General features: G+C 33.2%; 1 protein-coding gene across 1 annotated transcript; it reads left to right on the top strand.

Annotated features, from left to right (window-relative positions):
* Window positions 1–4894: 4894 nt before the first annotated feature.
* Window positions 4895–9098, top strand: LOC124354493 (E3 ubiquitin-protein ligase RING1). Its single transcript, XM_046805000.1, has 2 exons — window positions 4895–6073; window positions 8466–9098. Exons 1-2 carry the CDS (start codon window positions 5161–5163, stop codon window positions 8675–8677), a joined length of 1125 nt encoding a protein of 374 aa, XP_046660956.1. The 5' UTR covers window positions 4895–5160; the 3' UTR covers window positions 8678–9098.
* Window positions 9099–27881: the final 18783 nt, after the last annotated feature.

The following is a 27881-nucleotide window of genomic DNA, read 5'->3' as shown; positions in this document are numbered from 1 at the left end:
ACATGAAAGAAGAGGTTTTTAAAATCGAGGCTTTATTTCTGCGCAGATGGTACTTGTAGCAGTCAACTTCTTTACTCCCTCCAAAGAATAATGCGTATTCCGACTTCTTATCAATTGGGCCATTCTAGAAATCCTAGTATGACAAAGTCAAACGTAGAGTTGATAATGTTTGTTGTTGCCTGCTGCTCCGCAAACTCTGAACAGTGTGTCAGCAATCTAAATTTGTCTACGAGGTCTTTAATCAACGTATTTATAACACGTAAGTGCTAAGCGCCGACTAAATATTTCTCGCTTTTAATTTTTCTCTTGTGAAACATGAATAAGACAGATTTTTGGTCAGTGTTGAGTCGGAAGTAACCAATCAGAAAGTATCGCCACGTTTTCAAAACTTCAACGATAGCGGAAGCTTTTTCTAATGCAGAGTGTCTTTGTTCACTTGATGTCAAGGTTGTTGAGAAAAATGCCACTGGACGTCCAGCCTGTATGAGGAAGGCATCAATGAAATGCTTAGTTGCATCGTTTCAACGTCAAATAAAATATTTTAATCTATAGCAGAAATTGCTGATTTCATTATTTCTGGTTCACGTTTACGAAGTTTGAGACAACCTGAGATGAAACTGAAATATTTTCATTTGTATTAAACTTTGAACTTTGTCTGAATAGCCCGATATCTAGCTACTTAGAATAATGCTATAGCATACCAATAGTTCTTCTTAACGAAGCTGTCTGTAGGCAGTATTAGATTTAGTAGTTCAAGTCTGTCTTAATCAAGCCTAATAGTTCTGTTATTTATCTCATAGTCAAATAGTTTTATTGACTGTAAAGAATAGTTGCTTTTCTTATCATTAATGGTAATTCCAAATTTCTTGACAGCCGCAAGGAACTTATTTAGGTTAATATCATTTCCATTTTAATCCTTGCCACACACTGAAATGTCATCCACATATGGAAAGGTTCCATCTAGATTTTCAGATTGTATAATGCTAACGATCGTCCTCTGTAAACAACCTACAAGTTTTGTTACCCTAATTAGAATTCTGGTATATTGATGAAGCCTGCCCCTGTCTTCAAAAGCAGTGTAGTTCTTTTCATCATCTCGTATGGGAATTTGATTATAAGTACTAGAAAAATAGATTATGTTAAAACAAAGTATTTCAATACACACAACAGACAACATGTTCTATTGTTAGGTAGAGGATAAGTATCTAAGAGAGTAAAGCGGTCGGTAGTTTGAGAATAATCTATCACCATTCGCCTTGTATGATTTTCATTAATAGTAACAAAAATTTGAGCTCGCCATGGTTATCGACTTTCTTCTATTACACCATCTGCTAATACTTTTTCATCTTCCCTCCGAATGAATATGATGTCCTCATTTACAGGATGTCTACGCGACTTAGTAGCAATCGGTCGTACATTTTCAGTCAGGTTTCTGAATAAAGGAGGAGGTTCAACTCGAGCATGAGATAGAGAACAGACAGTAAACGGAATTTGCTTCCACCGAAATTCAGTTGAATTTGCGAATGGTTTTCCAGTATATCGTGACCCACTAGGACATCTGAACAAAGATCTTTGCTTTTGTGTATGAATGCTAAAGGAGTTTTATATTTAAAATACAGTAGCCAACAATTTGAGAATCAAAATGAAGTATATGCCATTGAAACCTTACCAAATACAGGGAAAAGTCTGATGTTACTCCGAGAACAAGACCAAGATGTTACTCTGTATAGCTTCCAGTATATATTAAAGCCTCCGCTTCATATTTGTTATAGGTTCCTTTATAAAATGTTCCATATATAACAAATGTCCGGCCTTTAGCAGGACAGATTATGCACGGATGCCGAATGTATTCACAAAAGTAGCATTTAGCAGAAAGGACAGCCGAAAGCTATGACTCTTGATTTTCAGGAAGAACATTTATGGATGTGGTAGCATTTACAACAACATCAATATTAGAAGCTGCTTCTGTAGCAAGACCTTGTTTCACAGTGAAAGTACTATTTTCTAAGAGCTGTTGTCGAATTTTTGAAGACAAAAGTCCGCTTAGAAAAACATCTCGAATAAAGTTATTTTTGTGATCTTCAGCAGTAACTGCCCAAAATTTGCAATCAACTCAGTCAACAAGTATTCACTGATGGACTCGCCTGCTATTTGCTTACGCGGAGTTAGCTGATACCTTGAAAATATTTCATTTGTAGGTTTGATGAATATACTATTCAGAATGTCAACTGCTGACTCTATGTTGTGAACTCAGATATGAATTCAAATCAGTTTATTTTTGAAACATGATTTATGAGGAGATTCAGTTTATCCTCGGATGTAATGCTTTCTTCCTTTTATAAGATTATATTCACTAATGTATCAAATGTTCTTAGCCATTATTTCCAAAGCTTAGAGCAAGAGGACGAACTTGGGTCAATATCAAATTTTACAAGTTTAAAAAGTTATCCGTGAAAATTAGAACTAGAATAAAACCGGAAACATACTATTTCACATTTGAATTAAATGAGATGATTAAATTGTAATGAAAAATAAAACCCAGTTAATACAGTAACAGCATAAAATATTTTAATCATCTCAAACTATACTATACAAATTAATACTATTGAAACCGTAGAGAAGAGTAAAATAAATTTTGACATAGCAATATTTACATGTAAAGTAAACATATGATAGTTTGTATTAATTAATTATTCACCATATTCCTTTTGTGTAGTAGGTTTCTTTGTTTTCTTTTTACTTTCAGTTCTTTCACTTGTATCTTTCATAAACGTTTCGTCGCCCGTCGTCTTCTCTCAAATCATAATTATTGTTTTCCACTTATAAGCATCTATTGACAATCCATTCACTTATTTGTAAAGTTGCTAGTAAGACCTTTTTACAAACCCTAACTTTAGAATTTCAAACTTAAATAAATAAAATTTTCGCCGGAAAGTTATTTCACTACTTCCATCCCGAGTTATCTGAGTTAAATTTATATCCATAATTCTGTTGATGTACATTTTTCTTTCATCCCAACTCAACTCCAAAAATAATTGAATATTTTTCCTTTTAAATGGGAATACATTTTTACAACGGAAAGTTTTCCTTTACATTTACAATTAATATCTCATTGGTCTCTTAGACCTTTTTTTACATATTCCGTAACATTTCCATTTGTCAATTTTCTCCCAATGTACTCTTTCCCCTGCTCTCCTAAAATCTTGGTTTTTTACATTCCTAACGTTCTCGTTAAGTTGATGCCTCTTTCTTCTTTTCAGTTTGAAAACTCATTGGTTTAATTGCTTCTTGTATTTCCTCAATATCTTGTGAATGATAAGCTATGTTTCTTTCTTTGATATTAAACTGTAGCAATATTTACGTTATTTAAAACTGTGTATTGGTTCTACTGTTACATGCGTATGGTTAGTGCAGTTTTTTTAATATATATATATATATTTTATCCTTTAGTAACATTATATCACTATGTTTATTTCAAATTCATCACCTTTATTATTTTCAAAAGGTAAAAAAAAAACACCTTGTCCACCTACTTGGAATGTACCGGCTATGACTAAATTATGTAATTACGTCATCATTTTCTGTAGTTTCAGTTTCTAAACAAATACTGATGTAGTTGAGTTACTCTATTTATTAAAATTGATTAAAGTCAAAATTATTTGCTATAGGAATAAATGTTTGTACCTTCACTACAGCGCGCTACAGTAATCTACTTCGTTAATATAAAAAGATAGGGGTCTTCCTGACTACTAGGGTCTGTTATTTTATTGTCTTCTAGTTTTTCAGCTAGTTTTATTATTTTTAATGTTCTTGGATTCCATTATAGTTCTTGTTCTCCAATTTCGAACTGAAAAAGGGCAAAACATGGAATTAGTGTTCAATACAATGTTTCTAATTATCTCTTAACTCAGAGAAATGTTTTTAAAACTATATATTTTTAGTATGCAAACCAAATAAGTAACTCCAGAGGAAACTTTGGAAGGAGACCTCGCAAGCCCACTGAAATCAAATAATAAAAACCCGTAACTCCAAAAGAGTAAAATAGAGCTACTGGAACACAAACTTAACTTTGTCAAATAACAGTCATTTCAAACAAATAAACTTTGTCAATTTAACACTTACTAAACTTTGTAATATACAATAACCTAATTTCTACAATATCGGTTTTTAAACAAAACCGTGAACTCCTTTGCTCTTTCTATATGATTATTTTAATGTAAATTTTTCCATCCTCAAATTTATTATGTTCAAATATCAATTACTGAAGAACTCTTATCTTCAAAAACGTTTATCGCACAAACCGCAAATGAAATCGAGTGACAATAACTGGCTATGCTACAAGCATGTGAACAGGCTGCCACTGCTTGGAGTACTAGGTTTGCCATAAAAGATTTCCCACTTAAAGTATACGTGGCTTGTTTTTTCCTTTTTCTCAATTTTAAAATTTTGTTGTGTTACAAGGTATTAAACCGTTTATGGATTACCTATTAAAGAACAAATGGGGTCCTAAACAGATGCAAAACAATTAAATTCACAAAATAGAGTTTTTTGGAGTCACCATACGTGGATTGTTTTAGTTAGGCCGAGATACATACATACATACATATATATATATATGGTAGCACATTCACCCGGCAAGTGAGAGATCCGGGTTCGACTCCCGGCGGAGCAAGTACTTTTTGCGATTCAATGTTTATTGTAATTATATAGCCTATATATATATATATATATATATATATATATACACAAATATACTAGTATTTAGTTTTACTATAATTTATACATTTGAAATAATACGTGTTTTTTTTTAACCTTCTCAATCCGCAGGTAATTTTGTTGCGTTGAGGGAAATGTTTGCAGTTGACATTGGTCACATTAACTTCTTCCATTTTTGGCCTTTGGTTGGTAGTGAGATTTCGTTTACCAATAATTCATTCTATATTTCTGTTCTGTTTTTGTTACGTAGATGTTGTCGTGCTGTGTTATTATTTCCAAAATACGTATTTCATTTGTGTGTTAAAAAAGTTTTCTACTGCAGTGTAATAAATAATGTAAATGTGTTCAATATAATAAGTGTCTTGAAGTTTTATTTCAGGTTGTTTGGATTATTTGTCTAATAAATGCAGGGTAACATTGAAGTGTAATTCAGTGACGGTCAACATGACATCTAACGAGCAGATAGGTTTGAATAAAACTTGGGAATTATCCCTATACGAACTCCATCGAACACCTCAAGATGCTATAACTGATAATACGGAAATAGCAGTTTCACCTAGGTCTCTGCATAGTGAATTAATGTGTCCTATTTGTTTGGATATGTTGAAGAAAACTATGACTACCAAGGAGTGTTTGCATAGGTTTTGTTCAGATTGTATAATTACCGCCTTGAGGTCAGGTAATAAAGAATGCCCTACTTGTAGAAAAAAGCTTGTGTCGAAAAGATCTTTAAGACCTGACCCAAACTTTGATTTATTAATTTCCAAAATATATCCCAGCAGAGATGAATATGAGGCTCATCAAGTTAAAGTCCTTGAAAAACTACACAAGAGTCATAGTCAAGCAGCACTGATGAATTCAATTAATGAAGGAATCAAACTTCAAACGCAAAATCGCCTACAAAGATCTAAAAAGGCAGCTGGGAATGATGCTGATAATAGCCAGTCACATTCTGTAGTTACATCTGCTAATGAAAACAGCAATTCACAGCCTCCAAACCCATCGGAACCTCAAGCAGGTACTACACCAAAGACATCTCTACAACAAAATGTGGATGAAACATCACAATCTTCTGCAACTGCAAGTATGCACAAAGAAGAATCAAATGGACCAAAATTTCCCAAGAGACCTAAGTCGATTGTCACATCTGAGAATGAATCAGAGAATTCAAGTGTTGCAGAATCTGGAGGTCAAGACTCTGTAACGGAAGGTGAAGGGACCTCAGATATGGTAACCTCTGACGAAATTGAACTTGTTTTCATGCCACATCCCATAGAAATGGGTGCAGACAACACACTCATGAAAGCACTAAAAGACAATTCCGTTCGATATATTAAGACCACAGCCAATGCCACAGGTAAATAATTTAACGTAGCCTATCTTATCATACATGTGTGTTGGGATGTTTACTTTATCCACATATTACCTAAAATTATCTAAAACTAGCTTTAACAATTACTTAAAGAATTATACATATTTAGTAAAGATTACTCAGAACATCCTGATAGGCGTATCTAGACATTAGTATTTCTCAACAGTTACATGCACATCCATTTTCTTATAGTTTTTTCACATGTCCGAATATCCAGATGTTAGTATCCAAAGTTAGCTATAAATTTACTAACTTCTTTAGTAAAATGATATATTTTAATTCTACAAAAAAATAAAATTATGATAGGTTTTCATTGAAGCTTTATGGTAGTGTTTTTATGTTAAAGAGCATTACAAAGCAAGCATAAATATATTACTACAACAAATTTTTTTAGTTTGTTTTGGTTACTGCTTGAGAAAAAAAATAAACACAGTTTACACTTAAATAGTGAGTATTTACTTGCATATTTATACATTCTTGCTAGGTAGAACATCACTAATATATCCTAAACAAATTTTGGCTTATTGTTTGTTGGCCTATGCTAGGCTATGTATCAAATTTTACAAAATTAAAACTATAAAACAATATCTATAGATAAACTAACTTACCAGTCTTGTCTTCTAATAGCTGTCTAATTTTATTATCAGCCAATTGTCATTTACTTACGGTCATATTACTCACAATCATGTTATACTAACGTACGTTATTATTTATTCATAATAAAAATATAAGTAACCAATACAAATAATGTAACCAAACAATGCCATACATGTGGGATTATAGCTAGTTAGCCTAAATCATAGTAATATAAATTTACAGCAGCTTATATTCACATGGTTGTTTCAGTTATAATAGGCTATTTGTGACGTAAAATATCTCAGTTACAACTAACCAGTTAATAATATTCCATGGGTCACATAGTGGCGTTTAGGCCGCAGTATAATAATCAGCCACCACAACAATCAAATCAACAATGGATTATAAATATCTAAACCATGAAATATATAACTTGAAACATTCAACCTGGTCTATTGTTATTAGCAAGTCACTTGTAAATTGCTACTCCTACGCTGCTTATTATGAAAACATCCTCTGGTATTATATATCACATCTAGGTAATGATTAAATACTCCAGGTCTGATTGTAAACCCCATCAGTGCAAACTGTGATAGTTGGTTGAATATATGGCAGTCAGGCCTATACGTTGATGTTTGAATGAATTTTATATACCAACATATTTAATATGAGTTTATACTTATAATTCCATATAAAAACCAAACTGAATTTCACATATAGGCTATAATCTTCTACAGTGAATATTACATAATAAAGTAATATTATCTAAGTGTAAAATTTTACTTAACAAACTATGCAAAATTTAAAAAAAAGACTCATGCTTATTATGAAAGTTGGGTCAGTAAATATGAATATGGGGATTCTAGTGCACTTTTGGAGGCAAACCGGAATTGAGTATAAAATAGTGTTCAAAGGACCATAAACGAATCTGAGAAATCAAACAGTAAGTTAAATGCAATGAAGAAATAACCAAATCTTGGTTTGCTGATGAAACTGTTTAAGTTTGCTTCTAATTTCTTAAGCTGTTTTAATGAAAAATCTTTGAAATCGAATAAAAACTCTTTAAAATATATTAATATAAAATTTGAATAATCAATGAAAAATGGTTATTCTACGAAGTTAATTATGGCGCATTCTTTATCTTGAATAGTTTTCTTTCCAGTAACTTTAAGTGTAATTGATCATTTTTATTCATTTCTTTAATTTTCTTATCATCTAGAACTTTTAGAAATCTATTTGGCAAATGAACTTTGGAATCTTCCAGTTCTGCAATGATCCATATTTATCTTTAGTTTTCTCCAAATTCACAATTTATATTTCTTATTTTCTTTTAAATCAGTTTAATTTCTTATACTCTTTAAATGTTAAATCATCAACTTCATTCAACTCTTGTTTAAGTCCCATTTAATACGAAACGATTGATATTATAAAATTGTTGTGTTGAATTACTCTATAATTCGATAATATCACCAAAAACCTTTGAAATATAATGAAAATCTCTGAAATCGAATGAAAAATTATTAAAAATATATGAGAAATGTCTGAAATCAAATATTTCTATAATAAAAATGTATAAAAGCAAAAGATCTCTCTGATCCTTATTTTTAATTTCTTTTATATGTAATTTTTGGATTTAGCTTAAGATAGTATTTCAGTTTTCAATTACTTATTATTCTTTTAAATGTGTTGTATTGCAGTGAATAATTATATATAAGTACAAACACTGACTTTGTCTGTGTATTGGCCTGACCACAGTCCACAAGGGAATTTTAATAACTCGTTCTTAATTGTTTGTCTACAGTGGACCACTTAAGCAAGTATTTGGCAACAAGACTAGCATTGGACCTCGGGAATGAACTACCCCACCAGAGCCTCAATTTTTGTATCTATGTGGCACCGACTCCAGGCCAACATGTTACTCTCAATGGAAACCAAACTCTACGGCAGGTCAATGAGCGGTTCTGGAAGGTCAATCGACCATTGGAGATGTTTTACTCGTGGAAGAAAACATAATACAAATGTTTTTGACCATTGTAAATACCATATTAGTACGACATCAAACGAATCTCAAAAATAGCAATCAACATCAATTCAAAGAGGTTCATTGGTCAGTTGTCGTACTTTAGTTGTAATGTCCAATTGTGATTTGTAACTTAAGGTTCTGGGGTACCATAAACATATTTTAGATATGTTAGGTTTTAGACAGATAGGTTATTTTTTAATATTGTGTTAGCTCTAATAATTGTTTTGATCTAGTGTTTTATACATCATTTTTCATTTTTCTTTATTATTTATTTTCAACATTTAAGTAAGAAAATACTCAGTTGTTTAATTAATGTAGTAACATTCTGTTGTTTAAATAGAATAGTTCTAATGCATTTCTTTATACATGATGTTGGCCTTTAAAGAATAAACGTTCAAAAATGAATACAAATATTGTTATTTTGTTCTCCAATCTTAATCCATATATATATATATATATATATATATATATATATATATATATATATATATATATATATATTTCTTGTGTGTATGGGTATGTCACTGAACTTGGTAGATTCAAGAATGGTTTAGATTTTAAAATTTAGGCAGTTGCAAATTAAATTTAGAAGTTAAAAGATACAAATTTTCAAAGCGCCTGTACATTATAAACTGCAACACACACACACACATACACTATTTAAAGGTTATGATGTATATTTGTTTTCCAAATAAATGTCTGGTTGAACTTAAAGCTTGAGGGTTAGACCACTTTATAATAAGGTATAATACATGTAGTACGTGTCTTTTTATAATTTTATTGTAGTTCACAAGACACCTCAGTCTACCAAAAATTTAAAATCCTCCATGATTCTATTTATAAATATAAAGAGTAATGACCATCATGAAGTAATTTTAATTATGTATTAAATGTTACTTAAATTATTGTGTTTTTTAAAATAACTTGATTTTTGTCATACCTTACATATTAGAACTGTCCCAACAGATGATTTTATTTTTGTTTCAATTACTCAAAGCTGTAACTACAAATCCTAATCTTAATAATATTACAAATTCGAAAGTGCCTTTGTTTGTTTGTTTTCTTTTAACGCATAAACTATTCAAAAGATTACACTTAAATTTGACATGGACATTCTTAAGGCCCCTGAACATTGGCCTATTCTTATTTCGAAAATCCCTCTGGGCTACGCCAGACTAGTCTTTATAGTAGAGATAAAATCCTACCCTGTTCTCTAAAGTTGTAAAATATTTAAAAGAGCATTTCTAATGTAATCAACTGATTTGTGTAAACATTGTTTATTATTTTCAATTTAATTACATTCATACTGAGTACAAATATTTTTAACGCCATTTTATATTTCAGAGATTAGGTAAGGACTCATCTATCTTACAAAATGCCTAAAAACATAAGTTGGTCAGAATTTGACACCAAAGACTCTCTTTGAAGGAGTCAACAAGAACTATGCAAGATGAAAGTTCGCTGGACTGTGCTTTTGAACGAATGTACTAATTCCAGCTCTAAATGTTTCTAAAATATTAACAATATTTTTTAGTTTATAAAGAAACAAACGCCTAGTGTCATTTTTAATGTACTGTTAGCTGTATATTTTCATAAAATATTAAGTATTAGATCCAAAAGACAATGCTACTATCTAACAAAGTAAATTAGAATGGCCATAAATATAAACTTTTTTATGTATTTTCTTGATTGTGGCAACAAGGAAAACTCAAAATTGGTGTCGGAAATATAATTCACTCGAACCAGCAATGCTCATACACGTGCAACACCTACTAAATTGTGTGCAAAGAAGCGAGTAACTGCTAGCAGTGCAGATATAAGAAACAATACCGTCTAACCTTTACAACACATTTAAACACTGTTATCATACCTAAATTAGTTATCTTGCAATTAATTGCTTTCACACAAAAACTATTAAACCGATTTTACTGATGAATATAGACCTGTTCTTATTTAGAAAATCCCTTGTGCCACACCCCACTGGTCTCAAAAGTAGTTAAAATCCTATCTTGTCTCTAAAGTTATGAAGTATTAATTGAAAGAGCCTGTCAAATGTAATCAACTGTTCTGTGTAAACATTGTTTTGTGACAGCACATCTTTTTGTTTAAATAATTTAACCACTATTTTCAATTTGTTTACATTTTAATCGTGTGATTTTAAATGTTATCTAAGATGTAACTATTAGTTTTCAAGCAGTTTTTAGATTTCAGTGATTAGGTTAGTACTCATCTACCTTAGGAAATGTCCTAAAACATAAGATAGCCAGAATTTGACGATGGTAACAAGGCTAACTGAACCAGAAGTACTCTTAAAGATGCAAAACCTATAAATTTCGTGCAGAGTTACAATTAACTACTATTATTATTTATAAAACTGTCTACAAATAAGCATAAACATTGTAAAGGAAAGAAGAAAGAAATTTTATTCCATAACACACAGCTTTATACTCAATCCACTTAATAACAAAAAAATAAACTATTTAAACAAAATTAAAAATAATGTTAATGTTACAACAATGGGATAAAAGTGCAACTATGTGCTAGGATAGATACCTCCTTAGCATTGCTGTGTGGAGGTTACCCTCACGTTTTTTGACACACAGCAGTGGCGCTCAAAACACTTTAAAACTAAAAAAGATAAGAAAAATTATTACATAAGGATAAAATTACAAGAAAAACAACACCTTTCCAAACTCAGATGCAATTTGAAGCATGTGAAATCCAAATAATTTTACAAATATCTACAAGATGCATCAACCAAATATCAATCTCAATCCAACATATTTTAAGTGTATATAAATTATATAACAAAGTTTCAAAGGATCTTACAGAACATATCAAAAGAATTATTGCACAGAGAGACTGCCCTTTAACATTTTCAGCTCAAAATCTTTCAGTTCTTATTTGTACCAAGAGAAACCTTTGTACCAAATTTGAAGTCTGTAGAATGTTTATTAACATCTATTTAAAAAATAGTTACTTTAGTAAAATGTAGGATTTCTAGTAATTTGCTATAAAGCAGGCTGTTCACATTAAAATAACTGGTATATCATGTAATGCACTTTTAGAGATATTTTAGTGACTTAAAGCATCCAAAATTTGTTCTAAAAATAAAAATATTGGCAAAATCAAAATTTTTCGAGACCACAAGGCATTAAGAATATTCACATTTAATCTATTGGTCAAACAACCGCTTTTCCAGGAAAACTGACATGATTCTATGGAATAAACTTTCAAGAAAGGGATTTCAAACAATCTAAGGTTTTCATAACATCTCAAAAAATTCAATCAATTATTAATATTAACAAAATTGCTAAACACTAAATACCCTCTTGAATACTATTGTTTTGAATTTAAATTTGTTGTTTACACCATCTTCCATTTGAAAATTCATACTTGCGTGATTGTTATTACTATAGTATGAGACATCATTGTAAGCCTGACCAAACCGCTTTATTACTAATTGTTAAATGCAATGAAAGTCATACCTTGATATTTTAATATGTTAGGTTGTACAAGTTTGAAATTTATGTAAAAATTAATGCTAAAAAGTAACAACTGTAGCACATTAAAAAAAGGGAGTTCTTTGGTAATCTTTAATAAAAATTTGGATTTCATAAAATCTTCAACCCTTTCTGGACGAAACATGGGCACTGCCCGTTCTGCTGTGGTTCCACTAGCGGACGAAACATGTGAACTGCACAGCTGGTGTTCTATGTTATATTTCGCTCATGTATGAGATTAGTTTGGAGGGTTTTATTGGCTCTGCATTGTGCTGCTAGCTCTCGACAATAGTTTGAACTATTTGAAACAATATTGCAGCCATTAAAAAAAAAACAAATATAAGGGTTTTAGGGAAAATGAAATGGTTTCTCGGTTCAGCCGCTATACGTCCTGGCTAGATGGTCTGCCTCACCCTTGTATATGCAAAACTTTGTATGTGACATAAATGGTTCTTATTAAAAAAAAATATTTTGGTAACTATGTTAAGGTTTTCTGCAACATGTAACATTAAACAAGGTGTTCTAAAATCAGATGTGAACTTAACTCCGTCAGGCAGTCAATGTTTTAGATCTAATTTAGTTAATAATTCTAAATTGACGTAGGAAAACACTTTTATGTATATCTTCACTAAATGTCAATACTAAATGTTTAAATAAAGTGCTAACCTTGAACTTTTCAAGCTTTTATTGCAATTGACTTTATCTTATGGCAAACTATAAAATTAAATTTATTGGACCCTTCACATTAATTAATTACAAGTGTTTCCAGGTGCCTCTAATACATCTCGTGGGTGTAAAATATTAACTCTATACATTTTATTTTTTGTTTCAATGGCTACATCATCCCAGAATGTTCATATGCTACTGTCACAAAACCAGAAGTGATATATTCCAAACCAGTTGGCGTTACTTGGTACACCAACATTATATATTCAAGAGATGCCTCATCCTAGCTAAAATAATAAGGCTTGACAATAATTGTGTTTTCTGAGAATGGTATAAATGAATTAAGCTTTTGTGTTCCTAAAAATGCCTATGATTCACCAAGACGAGCAAGCAAGTATTTTTAAAATGTTATAGAAGCATTTTTATAATACTAAAAAAAACAAGTTCTTTTTTGGTCCAAATATCAATATTTTCGTTAAAAGGAAGAAGGTAAGTTTCTCGGTTTATCTGCGGACGGGTACTCAGCTTCACATACTGTTATAGTGTAACTTTTTCTTATTATTTCAAAATATAATTATGTCAGAGAATGGGGCAAATTTGAGCTTTACTAGCTTTTTAGATACGACTTAAAAATACTGAGACGTAGCCAAAAACTGTCTTTGTAGATTTTTAAAAGCCTGTCACTTAAATACCAATAGGTGAAAAATGTAAAATTCTGAATTTTGACTAGTCTTTGTAGGTAGAACTTCCATAGAAAAAATCATCAAAATCTAAGAGGTCAAGGTCCAAAATTATTTTTTCATTGGTTGATAGAAATGGAATAATCCTAGCGTATTTTTTCAGAAACAATGATATGTACATTATTATGCTATTTAAAATCAAAAATTATTTTATTATCTTTAATCAAAGTCTTCAATATTTGTATAGATTGAATATAGGATTAAAATTAAAATTATTTTTTATTATTAATTTGATTTTTAATAATACAGTTTTATTTAAAAAATGTATTTCATTTTATAAAAAATGTTTATGGCTATAAAATTATAACCTGTCTTGGATCCAACCTAGAATTTTGGACTAAATGACTTAAAATATAATGAAATTTATTAAACTGTCAAAGAAACTGAATTTCTAAAGGCCATATCAAACTGAACGTCCAACCATCCGATGGATGGATTTTATGTCTTGGATGAACACAGGATACCACCTCACACAGCAAAACATCCATCCAGCAGATGGTAGGACGAATTTGTTTGCATCTTGTCTTAGTTTAATGGTGATCTCCGTCATGGAAATACAGTATTGAAATAATGGCATTTAGTAGAATAGAATAGAATATATCTTTATTGAACATATTCTTAGAGAATAGAACAAAGGTCAGTGTTTATGTCACAATCAGTGTATGAGTCAGTGTATGTAAATTACAAAGCGCTTGTCCTCCACTGAAGGAACTCCTGGAAACTGTAGTATGGATGCTCCAGCAGCCAGCTTCTTAAGGAGGTCTTGAAGTTCTTCTCTGGAAGCTTTCTTAGGTAGTCAGGTAGATTGTTAAAGAACATGGCTCCTTTATACGATGGTTTTTTCTCGAACAGAGTCAGATGATGAGGGTCAAGGAGGAAGTTGTTTCTATGTCTGGTGTTGTAGGGGTGGATGTCGCCAGTTCTTGCGTGCCCTGTTTTTGTGGCAAATAAGATCGTCTCCAGGATATAGAGTCCTATGATCGTCAGTATTCCTAGATGTCTGAAAGCTGCTCGGCATGAGTCCATTGGTCCTAATCCACTTAGAGTCCTGACAGCCCTTTTTTGTATAACGAGCACCCTTTTAAGATTTCCAATTGTTGTACCTCCCCAGGCTATCAGTCCATATCTAAGATGACATTCAAATAGGGAAAGGTATGCTGTCAAAGCTACTTGAGGGCTACTGATTTGTTTTATTCTTCTCACTGCATACAGGCTACTATTAAGTTTGTGACAGAGTTGATTGATGTGAGGTTCCCATGAGAGGTTTTGATCAACAGTTAGACCAAGGTACTTTCCTGATTTAATTGTAGTTATTTCTGGGAGCCCGTCATATTGGTTTGGGTTAGGTGTAAAGACTAGCTGTTGGGTCTTTGAGTCATTTAAGACTAAATCATTGAGGTGGCAGTATTGCTTAGCCACATTATATGCAACAAAGGAGTCTATATCTAGCTGAGCTTTGTTCTTATTTGCTAAAATCAAAGCTGTGTCGTCAGCATACATTACAATTTCACAGTGGTTTTGGAGATAATTTGGGAAGTCATTTGTTAGGAGAATGTACAAGACGGGTCCAAGCACGGAGCCTTGAAGTACTCCTCTGCTTACTGGTAGTGGCTTAGATTTTACTTGCGTCACAGTGTTTTTCTCCAAGTAAGTAAGTTCTACTACTTGTTCCCTGTTGCTCAAGTAGCTCTTAAACCAGTCAAGTTCCTTGTAAATGACTCCAAGAGAGTGTAACTTTTTCAGTATGAGTTCATGATCAAGGCAGTCAAACACTTTACTAAAATCTAAAAATATGCTTGTTGCAATTTGTCCTTTTTTCAGATTGTCGATGATTTCTTCAATTAGTTGTGCTATTGCTGTTGAAGTTGATCTGTCTTTTATAAAACCGTGTTGTCTAGGGGTGAGAAGATCGTGCTGCTTGAGGTGGCCCAGTAGTCTATTTAGTATTACTCGCTCCAGTATTTTAGAAAAAGTAGAGATTAGGGAAATTGGCCTGTAGCTGGTGGCTTCATTTGTTGCTCCACATTTGAATTTCGGATAGATTTTTGCGAGTTTTAGTTCATTTGGAAATATTCCTTGTGAAAGTGATTTATTAATGATGTGAGTCAGTGGGGTGATTATTTCGTGTTTGCACTGTTTGATCAATTTTGATGAGATCTCATCCTCCCCTGCTGATGTTTTTGCTTTTAAAGAGTCAATGATTTTTCCAATTTCTTGTTTGTTGGTTTCAGAGAAGGCTAGGTTTGGTGTTTGAAGTGTTTGGTTCTTATTGTTTGGTGCTATTACAGGTGTCGATGTTCCATTTCTGAGGAGTGTTCGGTCAGCGACTGTAGCAAAGAAGTAATTTAAATGATTGGCAATAGTTATTGGAGAGTAAACGATTTCTTCCTCTATTTTTAGTCATTCTAGTGGGTTTTTTGAAGATTTTTATTTTCTTTCATTATTTATTACATTCCACACAGCTTTTGATTTGTTGTCCGACTGTTCTATGAATGAAGAGTTGCACTGTTTACGAAGAGTTTTGAGTTTTATATCATAACATTTTTATCTTGGAGCTGTTTCTTTTTTGTCATCAGGGTGGCCAGTAATGATTTGTTTATTCAGTGCTTCTAAGTATGATAATTTTAGGGCCTGACTTTCATTGTCCCATATATTTTTGTAGGGGTTTCTTTTCTTCTTTACTATCTTGAGTGGACATGCTATGTTCAATGCGGTTTGAAAAATTCCACTAAATGCTTTATAAGCAGTTTCCACATTCTCGGTGAGAGTGACTTTAGTCCAGTCTTGGGATTCCAGATTGTGCTTCAATTCTTGCACTGTTCTTGCGTTAAACTGTCTTCTTTTTGTTTGGGTCAGTGGCTGTTTCGTAGAATCTGTGAGAATCGTGCATAGTTGGGCCGTGTGGTCTGAGAGGCCTGTCTGTGTTATTTTGGTAGCTATATCCGTTTCTTTTATGTTCGTGCATATAAAATCTATAGAGGTCTGGCTATGATTTGTTATTCTGGTTGCAGGTAGATGAAGTCTGCTCAAGCCATGGCTAAGGAGCATTTCATCCAGGTTTCTTCTGTCATTGCTTTCAATAAGATTGTCTACATTCACGTCCCCCATCACCAGTACCATGTCATTAATGGCTACAATTTTGTCAAGCTCAGCTGATAAAATGTCTATTGCATTTTCTAAGTTGCTGCAGGGTGGTATGTAGACGCTTAGCAGTTGTAAAAATCCTTGTCTCAGCTCAATTTTCAGGAGCATCGTTTCACAAATGAGTTCCGATGTATTGCTTGATATTGATACAACTGTAATTTTGTTTTTTAGTCTTAAGCTAGCAAAAACAGCCACTCCACCTTTCTGGTGTTGCTGTCTGGTAAAACCACCTAGTAGACTGTAGCCAGGGATTCTTGTGTTTTCCAACTTTTGACTACTTAAGCCGTGTTCTGTAAGAATTATTAAGTCTGGATTAGAGCTGTGTAGGAAGTGTGTCAGTCTCTCGATTTTGTTCTGAAGGCCATCAATGTTTTGGTGAGCAATGATAAATTTGTGTTGTTTACTTTTTCCTGTTACTGGTTTTAATATTTGTACTATGGTTTCACAATCTTTGTCTTGGTTTTTTCTAAAAAAGTGTGTTGTTGGTTTGGAGCTTGACCTAGAAAAGCTGTTGAGCATTGGTTACTTGCCTTAAGTGTTATTTGATGAGTTGTAGAACTAATTTGCATATTCCTTTTAAAGAATTCTATGTGTTCATTAAAGAAATCCTCTGTAGTCTGACTTGAAGGCCTTATGATGGCTGTTATAGGGGGTGATAGTTTCTTTGTAAAGTTTGCAGTACTGGTGAAAGAAGGATGTTCTTTGTTGCTGATGGAATGAATTGGTTGGGCTATTTTGGGGATGGGCTCACTGGTAGGGTGCTCAGCCTGGGAGATGGATGCTTTCGTCTTCTGCACTTTAAGGGAGGCACTATATTTGGCTTTGGGATTAGTTTTGTGTTTGTGCCTTGGTATTTTCCTTTCAGAGGTTTCTTCTTTGCCATTTCTAATTCTTAATAAATTCTTGATGGATGCTTCTAAGCTTGAGAATTTCTCTTCAAGTGAAGTGTGACTTTTTTTTAAAACTGCCAATTTCTAGGAGAAGGGAGGGTGAGGTGGAAGGGAGGAAGGAGGAGTTGGTCTGATCAGTAGAGAGCTCAGTTTGGGTTTCTACATTGCTATGTTGTGCTGTTGTGTGATTTCCATAAGATACTTGCGTTTTCAGCATTGCAATTTGTTTCTTTTGGTCTTTAATTTTTATTTCGTACTCAAATATCACTTCAGAGAGTTATTTTTTTTTCTTCAAAAATATCCTGTGCTTCAATCATGCATTGTTTTTCTTTCGTTAGCTGTGCTTCAAGTTCGGATATTTTTCCTTGTAGTGACTCCATATTGGAGATATGTTTTGATTCATTGTATTCCAGCTCCTCTATTTTGGCTTCAAGGCTATTTAATTGGGCTAGCAGGGTACAATTTTCTTTTTTAAGAATGTTGTTTTCATGTAAAAGTGCAGATCCTATTTTAGCTGCCATTATTAAACTTTCTTTACTATTTTGCTCCTCATTTTCAACCAGACTTTGTTCAAGTTCTTTAAGTGAGTCACATGGGGGAGTCATTTTGATGTTTGAAGTCTTGTTTGAAGAAACAGGAGTGGATTCTCGGTTTTCATGTAGGGAGTGAAAATCCACACAACTGCTACATTTCCAAGTTGTTGAATGTGTTTTGGTCAAGTTTTTAAACTCTTTGTTTGAAAGATTAACACAGTCTGCATGGAACCACTGTTTGCAGTTTCCAGTGCACAGTATTCCTTTGTGTTTCACTCCTATGGTGCAAGCTCCACATGGATATTTTGACATTCTGGGGTTTTCTGGCACCTGTTGTCAGTATGTCAATATATTGTCAATATAGTGGTTCTGGAGAAATAGAAAGTTAGCAGTTTTTTAAAGCTTGGTTTGTCTGGCTCCTATTGTCAATATAATGGTTCTGGTAAAATAAAAAATTAGCAGTTTTTTAAGCTGGGTTTGGCTGGCTCCTATTGTCAATATAGTGGTTCTGGTGAAAATATAAATTAGCAGTTTTTTTAGCTGGGTTTGGCTGGCTCCTATTGTCAATATAATGGAAGTGATAGGCAATACCTATTACACTTGAGTGCAGTTGTTGCTTCTGTAAGTTGAAGGTGTCTCTTGGTTGTTATTAGTACATTTGTGTGACAGCAACAATAAGCAGCCAGTGATGGAATGTGCTGGTCTTGCTCAGTCAGCACTGCTTGTCATCAATTGATGTGGTTTCAATACCATATGTTACCATTAGACTTCTCTGTATTGTTATGGACTGTTTTTTATTACGAGGTTTGGCAGGCTCCTCTGTGTTATGGTATTTTAGTGTCAGAAGTTTGAAATTTACTGTTTTTTATTATGAGGTTTGGCAGGCTCCTCTGTGTTAAAATTTGTTATTTTTTGAAGTCATAAATTGCAATGGGAACTATTTTTTATATAGAGGTTTGTCAGTCTCCTCTTGTTAAATTTCAATGAGTGTTTGTGGATTGGCTGTATATTAATGATGATATACAACAATGTCAGATGTATTTTAAAAAAAATTCTGAGTTTTCAGTAGTCTGTCAGATGCTAGATCAGTGCCCTACTGAGAGTGTTTACATGAGTGTTTCTGACAGCATTACCTAAGGTCAGTGTTGTTGACATTGCAGAAGTGCCAGTTGTTGCTGAGTTGGGTGATGTTTGTCTTGCTAAGTAGGTCACTCAATGATAGAGCTGTTCTTCACTACAATTGTTTCGATTAAATACTTTTTAACGTCCTTATATTTTTTTGCAGAGAGGATTTTTTTTATAAATAGCATTAGAGTGATTGATATAGTTGTGTGGAGTAAAGTTATTGCATTTTTAAAGACTTGATCTTAATCATTTACTTGCTTTGTTAGAGTTCAATATTAAACTTTAGTTTCTTGATAGTGTTTTAAAGTCTTCATGAAGGAATGTTAGCTTATTAACTTACATGTGGTCCAAGGTAAGAATTGTGCACAAGTAAATAATATTTTGTTGGATTATTACCACTTAAATACACACTTTTCTTGGAGTTAATTTCACTGTGACTGTAGATGGTCGGCCATCTTGAATGGATTTTACACTAGTAAGGTTACACTAGTGAACCTTAGTGTAACAGTGAGTTATGAGAACTACACCATGGATTGCTGATGACAGTTCCAGCAGTGCTATGAATAGCCCTGCTGTATTCAGTTAGGGAAAAAGAAAATATTGGGTGCACTCCATTAATAAAAAAGAAAAGCGTTTGAAAAGTATATGGTATCTGTTCTGTTTATGCAGCTCTTTATAATGATAATATGAGAAAAAACAAAATAATTCCTACATTCTCAAATTTTAAAAAGAAATAAAAATAAAATTTTTATACATACATACAAATACATAAAAATATTTTTTACTTCTATTCTTTAATACAAAAAAAATAACAAGATATGTCGTCAAAAAAGTCATAGTAAAGATTTTGACAAAACTGTACATTTTTGCATTGAATTGCTTAGCACTTATGGGTGTGACAATACATCAGGTGTCAGCACTAAAGAGGTTACAATATAAATAAAACAGAAATAATAAATATATGTAGACAATAAATATAAAAGTAATTCGCAATACGAACAGAGAGCATGTACATGATTGGTGAACAGTTCCCTACTGTAATTAGTACATTTTTATTTCTGACTAGAAATTCATCATTAGCATTACTATAGACTATAGTGTTTTTACAATACAAACATAAATTTGGCCTAAGATAATGAAACATAATCATACAAGTTAAAATAACAACTATTAGTAAAAATTCAACAAAAACATGAACAGTCTATGAAAACTTCTTGTTAAAACATGTTAAACTGACATTCTTGTGTTGAAAAGTGTATCAATGCTATACAAGGGGTTGTTGAAAGCCATTTACAAAATCTTTTACCAATTCCTGCTGGAAATATGGAGTTATTACTAATTGAAACTTATTGTAAACCTTCAACAGAAAAAACATTTTGGCCACAAGATCGTACACCACACCACGTGTCGCGCAACAGGCTTCACTGAGATTCAATGGAAAATGTTAAGTCTATAGATAATTTCATCATAGACAGACGGAATGACAGACAATCATACGGAAAAGGAATTTTTACATCCCCTGGCAAACAAATGAGAAATAGCGACAGACTTCAACGACACTTAAGTGTCTAGAACAGATCTGTAAAATCCTCCTATCTGCCTTGAAGCCTAAGATCTCATAGCTTCTAATACTGTGTCCCTGACCTTTGGCTTGTCAGGTCTCTGGAAGCTCCTTGACCAGAATGCACATATCTTATAGACAGTTTGATTGTTTTAAATGTTCAAACATGGGTTCTACCTGATATGAAGGAGCCCCCAATCTTACATTACCAAGGATCTAGAAAGCCTAGGCCTCTATAGCATCCCACTTGAAATATTTCACCTGGCCTAAGGTCCTTATTAAACATTCAGCCCATAGACTCTATGTGACCTCAGATAAAGTAACTCATACATTCTTAAGAAATCTTAATCAGTAGTATTCAATATTATTTATGACCTGAAACTGTATGTTTATTTTTTATTCTGTATGCCAATTTTGGCAAAATATGTGCAGACATCAGATGTTAATATTGTTTCTTCAAAAGTACTTTTGCTTATTCAACATATTTTGTACCACAAATGGTGACCATCCAAAAGATAAAAAATAGATTGATCCTTGTGTAAGCATCTATCATGATAAAATAAATGTACTTATCTTTACAAAATACAAATATCACTTGCAAATATAGTCTAATAAATTGTTTATAGATTAAGAGAATAAGAAAAACCATGTATGAAAAGTTTTAAAACTATATTTAGATTGGACTGTAAAGATTGTATATTATTTAGTAAAGAAATAAAATTACTAAAACACCATTTGATGGCGCAATGACAGCTAAATCTAAAAATAAAAACTGTTAATTCACTTACTACACAATTTGTACCAATAACTACACCGAATTGTAGTAAAGTTGTCAGACATTTCACTTATTACCAATAATCAATAAATCCCTTAGCAATAAAACAAAACAAATTATTGTCACAGAGCACAAAAGACCTCAAGTTGCAGTGCATTGGGTTTATTAGCCTTACCTCAGCAGGAGAAGAAATATCACAACATAAACACCAGTTGTAAATACGAGTGTAACTCGTACATGTAACTGCCAGAACAACAGTGTGCGGGATGGTGAGGTATGTGTAACAGTAGAAAGAAAGAACAATGGAGAAGTGGTCAACAAGTCAGATTCTTGAGCACAAATGCATCTAGATTTATTGCGCCACTATATGACAAATACGAAAAAATCAGATGTCTGCAACAAAAACAATTATCTGTTTTACATAGGTTTATATTTTATTTCTACCAAATGATAATGTTATTGGAACTGGTTTCTAAACCATATACAGGACAAAATATTTGCATGTTTAATTCTTTTAATAAACAGATTATGGTTTTTCATAATCTGTTTATTAAAGATCTGTAGTAGGGGAGATCCTTGTACCTTTGCCACATTGTACCTTGGGCCATTAAGGAAAAAACAGTTGTCTTGAGGGAATTTGTTTTTTGTGCTAGTACTGGGTTGGCTGCACTGCTGAAACCTTTTCCAGCTGACTTCTGTAAATTTGGCACATTTTGTTTGTGAATAGGAAATGAAAGTTTGTTTAGTCTGTGTCAAAGTAAATATTTAACCTCATGATTTTATTGTAATAAAGGTCTGTATATTATGAATCAAGTTAACAAATAATCTTTAAATAGCATTTTCATAGGTATTTAATCATGTTATTATGAATTCTCACAGCACAATGATGTCTTGCTAAATCTAACCTAAAATATTTTTCTGACTTGTTTGTACCATGGACCACTTCCATCCCTTGCACCTTGGGCCGGACCCAAGATACAACTACTTTATTCTTACAAGGGTTATTCTTTTATTTCTGTATGCCGAGGAGTAAAGAGAGGAATAAGTGACCAGTAGAAAATTTACAGGAAGCTGTATAACTTATTTAGGGAACAGGCCATCTGTCAGAACAGCTGCGAAGCAGTTCAATGTGTCTCATACAACTCTTCAGCGGCACTTAGGTGCACTCTTAGAGAGCAGCAAAACAGCATTCTCGTATAAAAATAATTGCTCAGTTCGACAGGTTTTCTCCAGAGAAGAAGAGCTATCTCTTTAAGACTATTTGTTGACTGCTAGTTCAATCCTGTATGGTTTCAAAAGAAGGGGCACAAAAATTGGCATATACTTTGTCAAAGCCAACAAGAAGAAATATCCTACGTCTTGGGATGCCAGTTGCTAAGCTGGAGAGCAACAGGTACAGTAGTCGACTTTCGCAAAAGGAACCCAGAATTTTCATTGAGACCTACAAGCATAGCTCGTGCATGTGGGTATAATAAGCCTATTGTTAAATTATTTTTCAATAAATATGCCAGTTTATTAGAAAAACACCCATTCACAGCAGATCAAGTTTGCAACATGGATGAAACAGGTGTATCATCTGTTCACACTTCCCCGAAGGTAATAGCCTCGAGAAAAATAAACAAGTTGGGGAGATCACCTCTCCTAAACGAAGCTTTAATATAACCATGGTTGCATGTATTAATGCATTAGTAAATTCTATTCCGCCAGTTTTTGTGTTTCCATATGTTCATTTAAAAAACCATATGCTTCACGGAGCCCCTCCTGGAAGTCATGGAACTAGCCACACTTCTGGATGATCTAATTTTGACATCTTCTTAGAATTCCCAGACCATTTTATCAAGCTTGTCAAGCCAAATGAAATTGATAACAAGGTTCTCTTGATCCTGGATAATCACGAATCTCATATCTCCATTGAAGTTATTGACCTTCACGGAATCGTCATGTCAACAATTCCATCACACATAAGCTATAAAGTACAACCCCATCAGCTAAATGATGAATAAATTGGTGACCCAGATGTTAGTGGAAGCCCTTCTGGTTCAACTGTGGTTTCTACTCTTGATCCGTCGTGATCAATAGCTTCCAATTCAGATGCACCTAGTTCTGTACCTGGTTCCTTGAGTTTAATTATGTTTACTCAAGGTCCTTATAGTTCAGTGAGCACCACTCCCAAGGAAAAGTCTGCAACAACTGTGACAATAATACCTCCAGATTAAATTAAACCACTCCCGCAAGCAGAGCGCAAAAAACTTACAAGCGTGTCGCATACCTTGTAAGTGTAGGGTTCTAACTGAAACACACGAAAAAAAATTGAATTGCAGAAATGGACCTCGAGGTCTTTTATAACAGGGTTTAATAGTATTTTCATTGCATTATATAGTTTATTGACCATTGGTGCAATCTAAACTGAAAATTAGGCAATAACTTCTATGCAATCTGCATTACACTACTGATCAACCACTTTACAATAAAATTTTCTAAATATTAAATGTTTCTGCCTCTTTGACAAACTTCAGCTGACAGTATTAACAGCTGTTAAGTATAAGTTCACTTTGTATCAAGTGCTGTAGCGCAGTCTGCTGGATCCAATGTAAAACACTCCAAAATCAACAACTACTTACAAATAAAAAATATATTAACCCTCAGCGCTCCTCTGGAATTTGCGGTGTGTTGTCCTTTACACTCCTATGGCCTGCAATGCAGGCCAGCGCCATTTTCCCTATAGGTCCAATTTTAGTTTCGTGGCTCATGTCCTTGCACTCCCGTGGCCTGCATTGCAGGCCACTGCCACTTTCCACGAACGCTCCCGTGGCCTGCATTGCAGGCCACCTGTCACTCATTAAATATAATTTTGTATAATAATTTGTATTGTTACTATATATTTTTGTGAAAGATTAGTTGATTTAAAACTATATGTTAGACAATTTTCACCCTTGTCAGTGAATATATATATATTTTTTTTTTGTAAAAAAATATGCAATTTTTTAGTACTATTTTTCATTGCTAATTATCTATGTTTCAGTTTAATTATTTTTTTACTCCGTATGGAATAGTAAGTTGTTGATACCAAAGTGCGACGTCTTACCCTTCAGTAATCAATATCGTTTTCACACCTAAATGCGAATATTACATTATGAGTGGTCATCAACACTATTTTAACCCAGTGCTTTTAGCGACTGGGTGCTGAGAACATAGTTCTGCACTTGTGTGTATTAGTTTCATAGTTCATGATTTGCCTTTTGAAAATAAATAACCTAACCTAAATTAAATAAAACATGTGTTAAAAAACAATAACATTTTACTGTTATATTTATTTAAACAATACAAAAATATACATTTATATAAAATTGAAATGTTTATGATATATTATGTAAAAAAAAGTAAATATAATGTAAAATATTAGATAAAATGCAAAAAACCATACAAATATTTAAAACTAAAAATAAGCATATGATATATAATTATTACTTATATTTCTTAGCTGTGTGGTACAGTCTGAAGCAGTTACCTAGATGAAGTCCGGGTTTTTGTGGGACATGTATCACAATATGTCCTTGTTCGTTTCCTTGCTCCCCCTTCACTCCTATCACTGCACACCACACAGTCTTTGTTTTTCCTTGCCTCTAAGTTTTCTGGGATGTGTAGTTTCCCATTGAGTCTGTAGTCTTCTTCTTCAGCTGCAGAAGGTCGTCCTCTTTTTCTTAGGTTTCGGAATTCGCCGGACTAAAGAGTTGATCAGCTTCTTTCTAAATTGCCTCTGTCGCATTGGTCTCGCACCAGGTGGTCGGCACGTGTTCTGTAAAAGGAATGCATTGACTACGGAGACATCCAAAGCCCAGAAGAAAACTTTTCTCCACCACTTCAATGTTTTTCGGGTAAAGGAATAAGACGATATATAGTGGTCGGCAACGTCCACTCCACCCATGAAATCATTATAGCGGCAGATGATGGAAGGTTTTCTCAATTGTTTCTTCACGTCCACTTTTAGTTATCCTTGTGACATTTTCCGTAGAATTGTCATATAGTGTAGACAACATTACCACTGGTATTTTATCCTTCCATTCCAAAACATGAAAATTTGTAGGATTTTCATTAGTACTGTCTTGCCTAAAAGATATCAATTGTCCTTTTTTTTAATTTTGGTTTGTCCCCTGATTTCTTTTGGGAAGACCAAATCCTCATTCTATTGACTGTACCCGTTAAATGTACTTTCTTTAAGTACAATTCCTTGCCTAGCTCCACGCTAGTATAGTGTACCTATCGGTGTAGATGTGGTAACCTTCAACATTCCCATACGTACTTTCCATTTTTATTTAACAGTGATTAAAACAATTTTTGTGAGCAGGTGGCAAGTAAGTCTGTCCGATCAATCGTAGTTGCAGTTTGAGAACCCATGTAGGGTTCTAAGGCGCAAACATACCCGGTTGTAGCATCACACACCACGAAGATTTTAGACCCCATTTTATGGGTTTCTCTTTATTATATACTCTAAATTGTACTCTGCCCTTGAATCCTATTGTGCTTTCATCAACAGTACACTAATGTGCTTATTTGGAACATAGTATTCCCTGAATTTCTGTATCCAAATATAATAAAAATCTTTTTACCTTCCCAGAACGGGTAAGTGGTTCCTAAAATAGGTCCTGTACTGATCGGTGGAGATATGTGTAGCGACCAAAATATTTGCAAAAATCTTTCCCTTGAGAAAACACTTTTGAAAAACGGTTGGCAGTCCAACCAATTGTTAGAAAAAATAGTCCTCAATTGAAGACTTTGAATTTAAGGCTCATATTGAGTACTACGCCAATAAATGCCTTCATTTCTGTTAACGTTTATGTCCACCCATGACTTCCAGCACAATACTTCTGTAGCAGGGTACTAATTTGAATTTTTTCTAAAGCATATCGATTACTCTCAATAACAATTCATTTAAAAGATTGTCCGTGAAAAATAATTGAAAATATTCAATTTCTAAATCTCTGTTAAAATTAGGTGGTGGATGATAAACCACAATTGTTCTGTATATAATGACAAATTCTGGGAAACTTGCATCATTTAAACCCCATTGACGCCATTCATATGCACAAACACTAGGTCCTCCTGTGTCCTCCTCATCACTGTCACTACCCATCATATTCAAACTCAATATTGTTGTCACAATGTCACTGTCATGATCACTGTCAACATTTTCCGCGGCAAAAAGATGTCGACCGGTAAGATATATGGGCACTAGTGGATTGTTTCAACTGTACTGTCATTTTCAGTTTCACTTTTCACTACTTATATTTCCTAATATCATCTGACCTAAGTAGTTCGTCAGCCATTATATAAGTCAATATCAGTCAACACTACAACGTAAAACTTGTAACTGACACAATGAGTCGTCAGCTACCTTGGTGTATTCCTATCAGGGTCTTACGTTTGGTTATTTATGAGGGGCTGATTATAGACAGTGACATCACCTTCTCAATCAAGCAATTTGTTGTATGTGGCAAACAAAGCCACAACAGTTCATAACTTTCTATATTTATGTCAGATATAGTAAAGAATAGTTGTTTTTCACTAACTAAGGTTTCATTTAATTAATTTATTTTCTTTTAGATAGTAAGATACCTTGTAAACTAATAAAAAAAAACTGTATTTTTCTCATAATGCAACCTAATTTAAAATGTTAGTTTAAAATTATTTAACCATGAAATATTAATAAATCCAAGAAACACGAGTAAAATTAAACAATATTGTCTGATTAGTAAAACAAAAATGCAACTTTGTACTAATTGCGTAACCTACATTAATGTTTGCCCTTTAAAAAGCCCTTTTAAATCAGTTTACGTCATACGTAGCAAAAAGAATTCGGAGTGCGAATGGCGTCATTGAGATAATAAATAGGAGTTGTAGAGGGAGTCGGGCCATGGCCTCCAATGCAGGCCGCGGGAGTGCTGTACTTGGCAAGCTCATATATAATCAGAGCTGTAGAAGAATCCACCATGGCCTGCAATGCAGGCCATTGGAGCGCTAAGGGTTAAAAAAAACATTTTCCAGTGGACCAAATTGTGAATCTAAACCATTCTCGAATTCCATTGAAAACACACACACAAAATTTCATCAAAATCGGTTCAGTCGTTTAGGAAGAGTTCAGTCACATACACATGAACACAAGAAATATATACATAAAGATTATAACATTGTTTCTCTCGTTATTTGTTCATTACATCAAATTCTGGACTCCACAATATGTTTGGTTCAAGGCGCAAGGG

The sequence above is a fragment of the Homalodisca vitripennis genome, chromosome 2, assembly GCF_021130785.1.
Source record: "Homalodisca vitripennis isolate AUS2020 chromosome 2, UT_GWSS_2.1, whole genome shotgun sequence".
NCBI classification, from domain to species: domain Eukaryota; kingdom Metazoa; phylum Arthropoda; class Insecta; order Hemiptera; family Cicadellidae; genus Homalodisca; species Homalodisca vitripennis.
The sequence above is the reverse complement of the archived record's forward strand: the minus strand, read 5'-3'. Positions and strand labels throughout refer to the sequence as shown.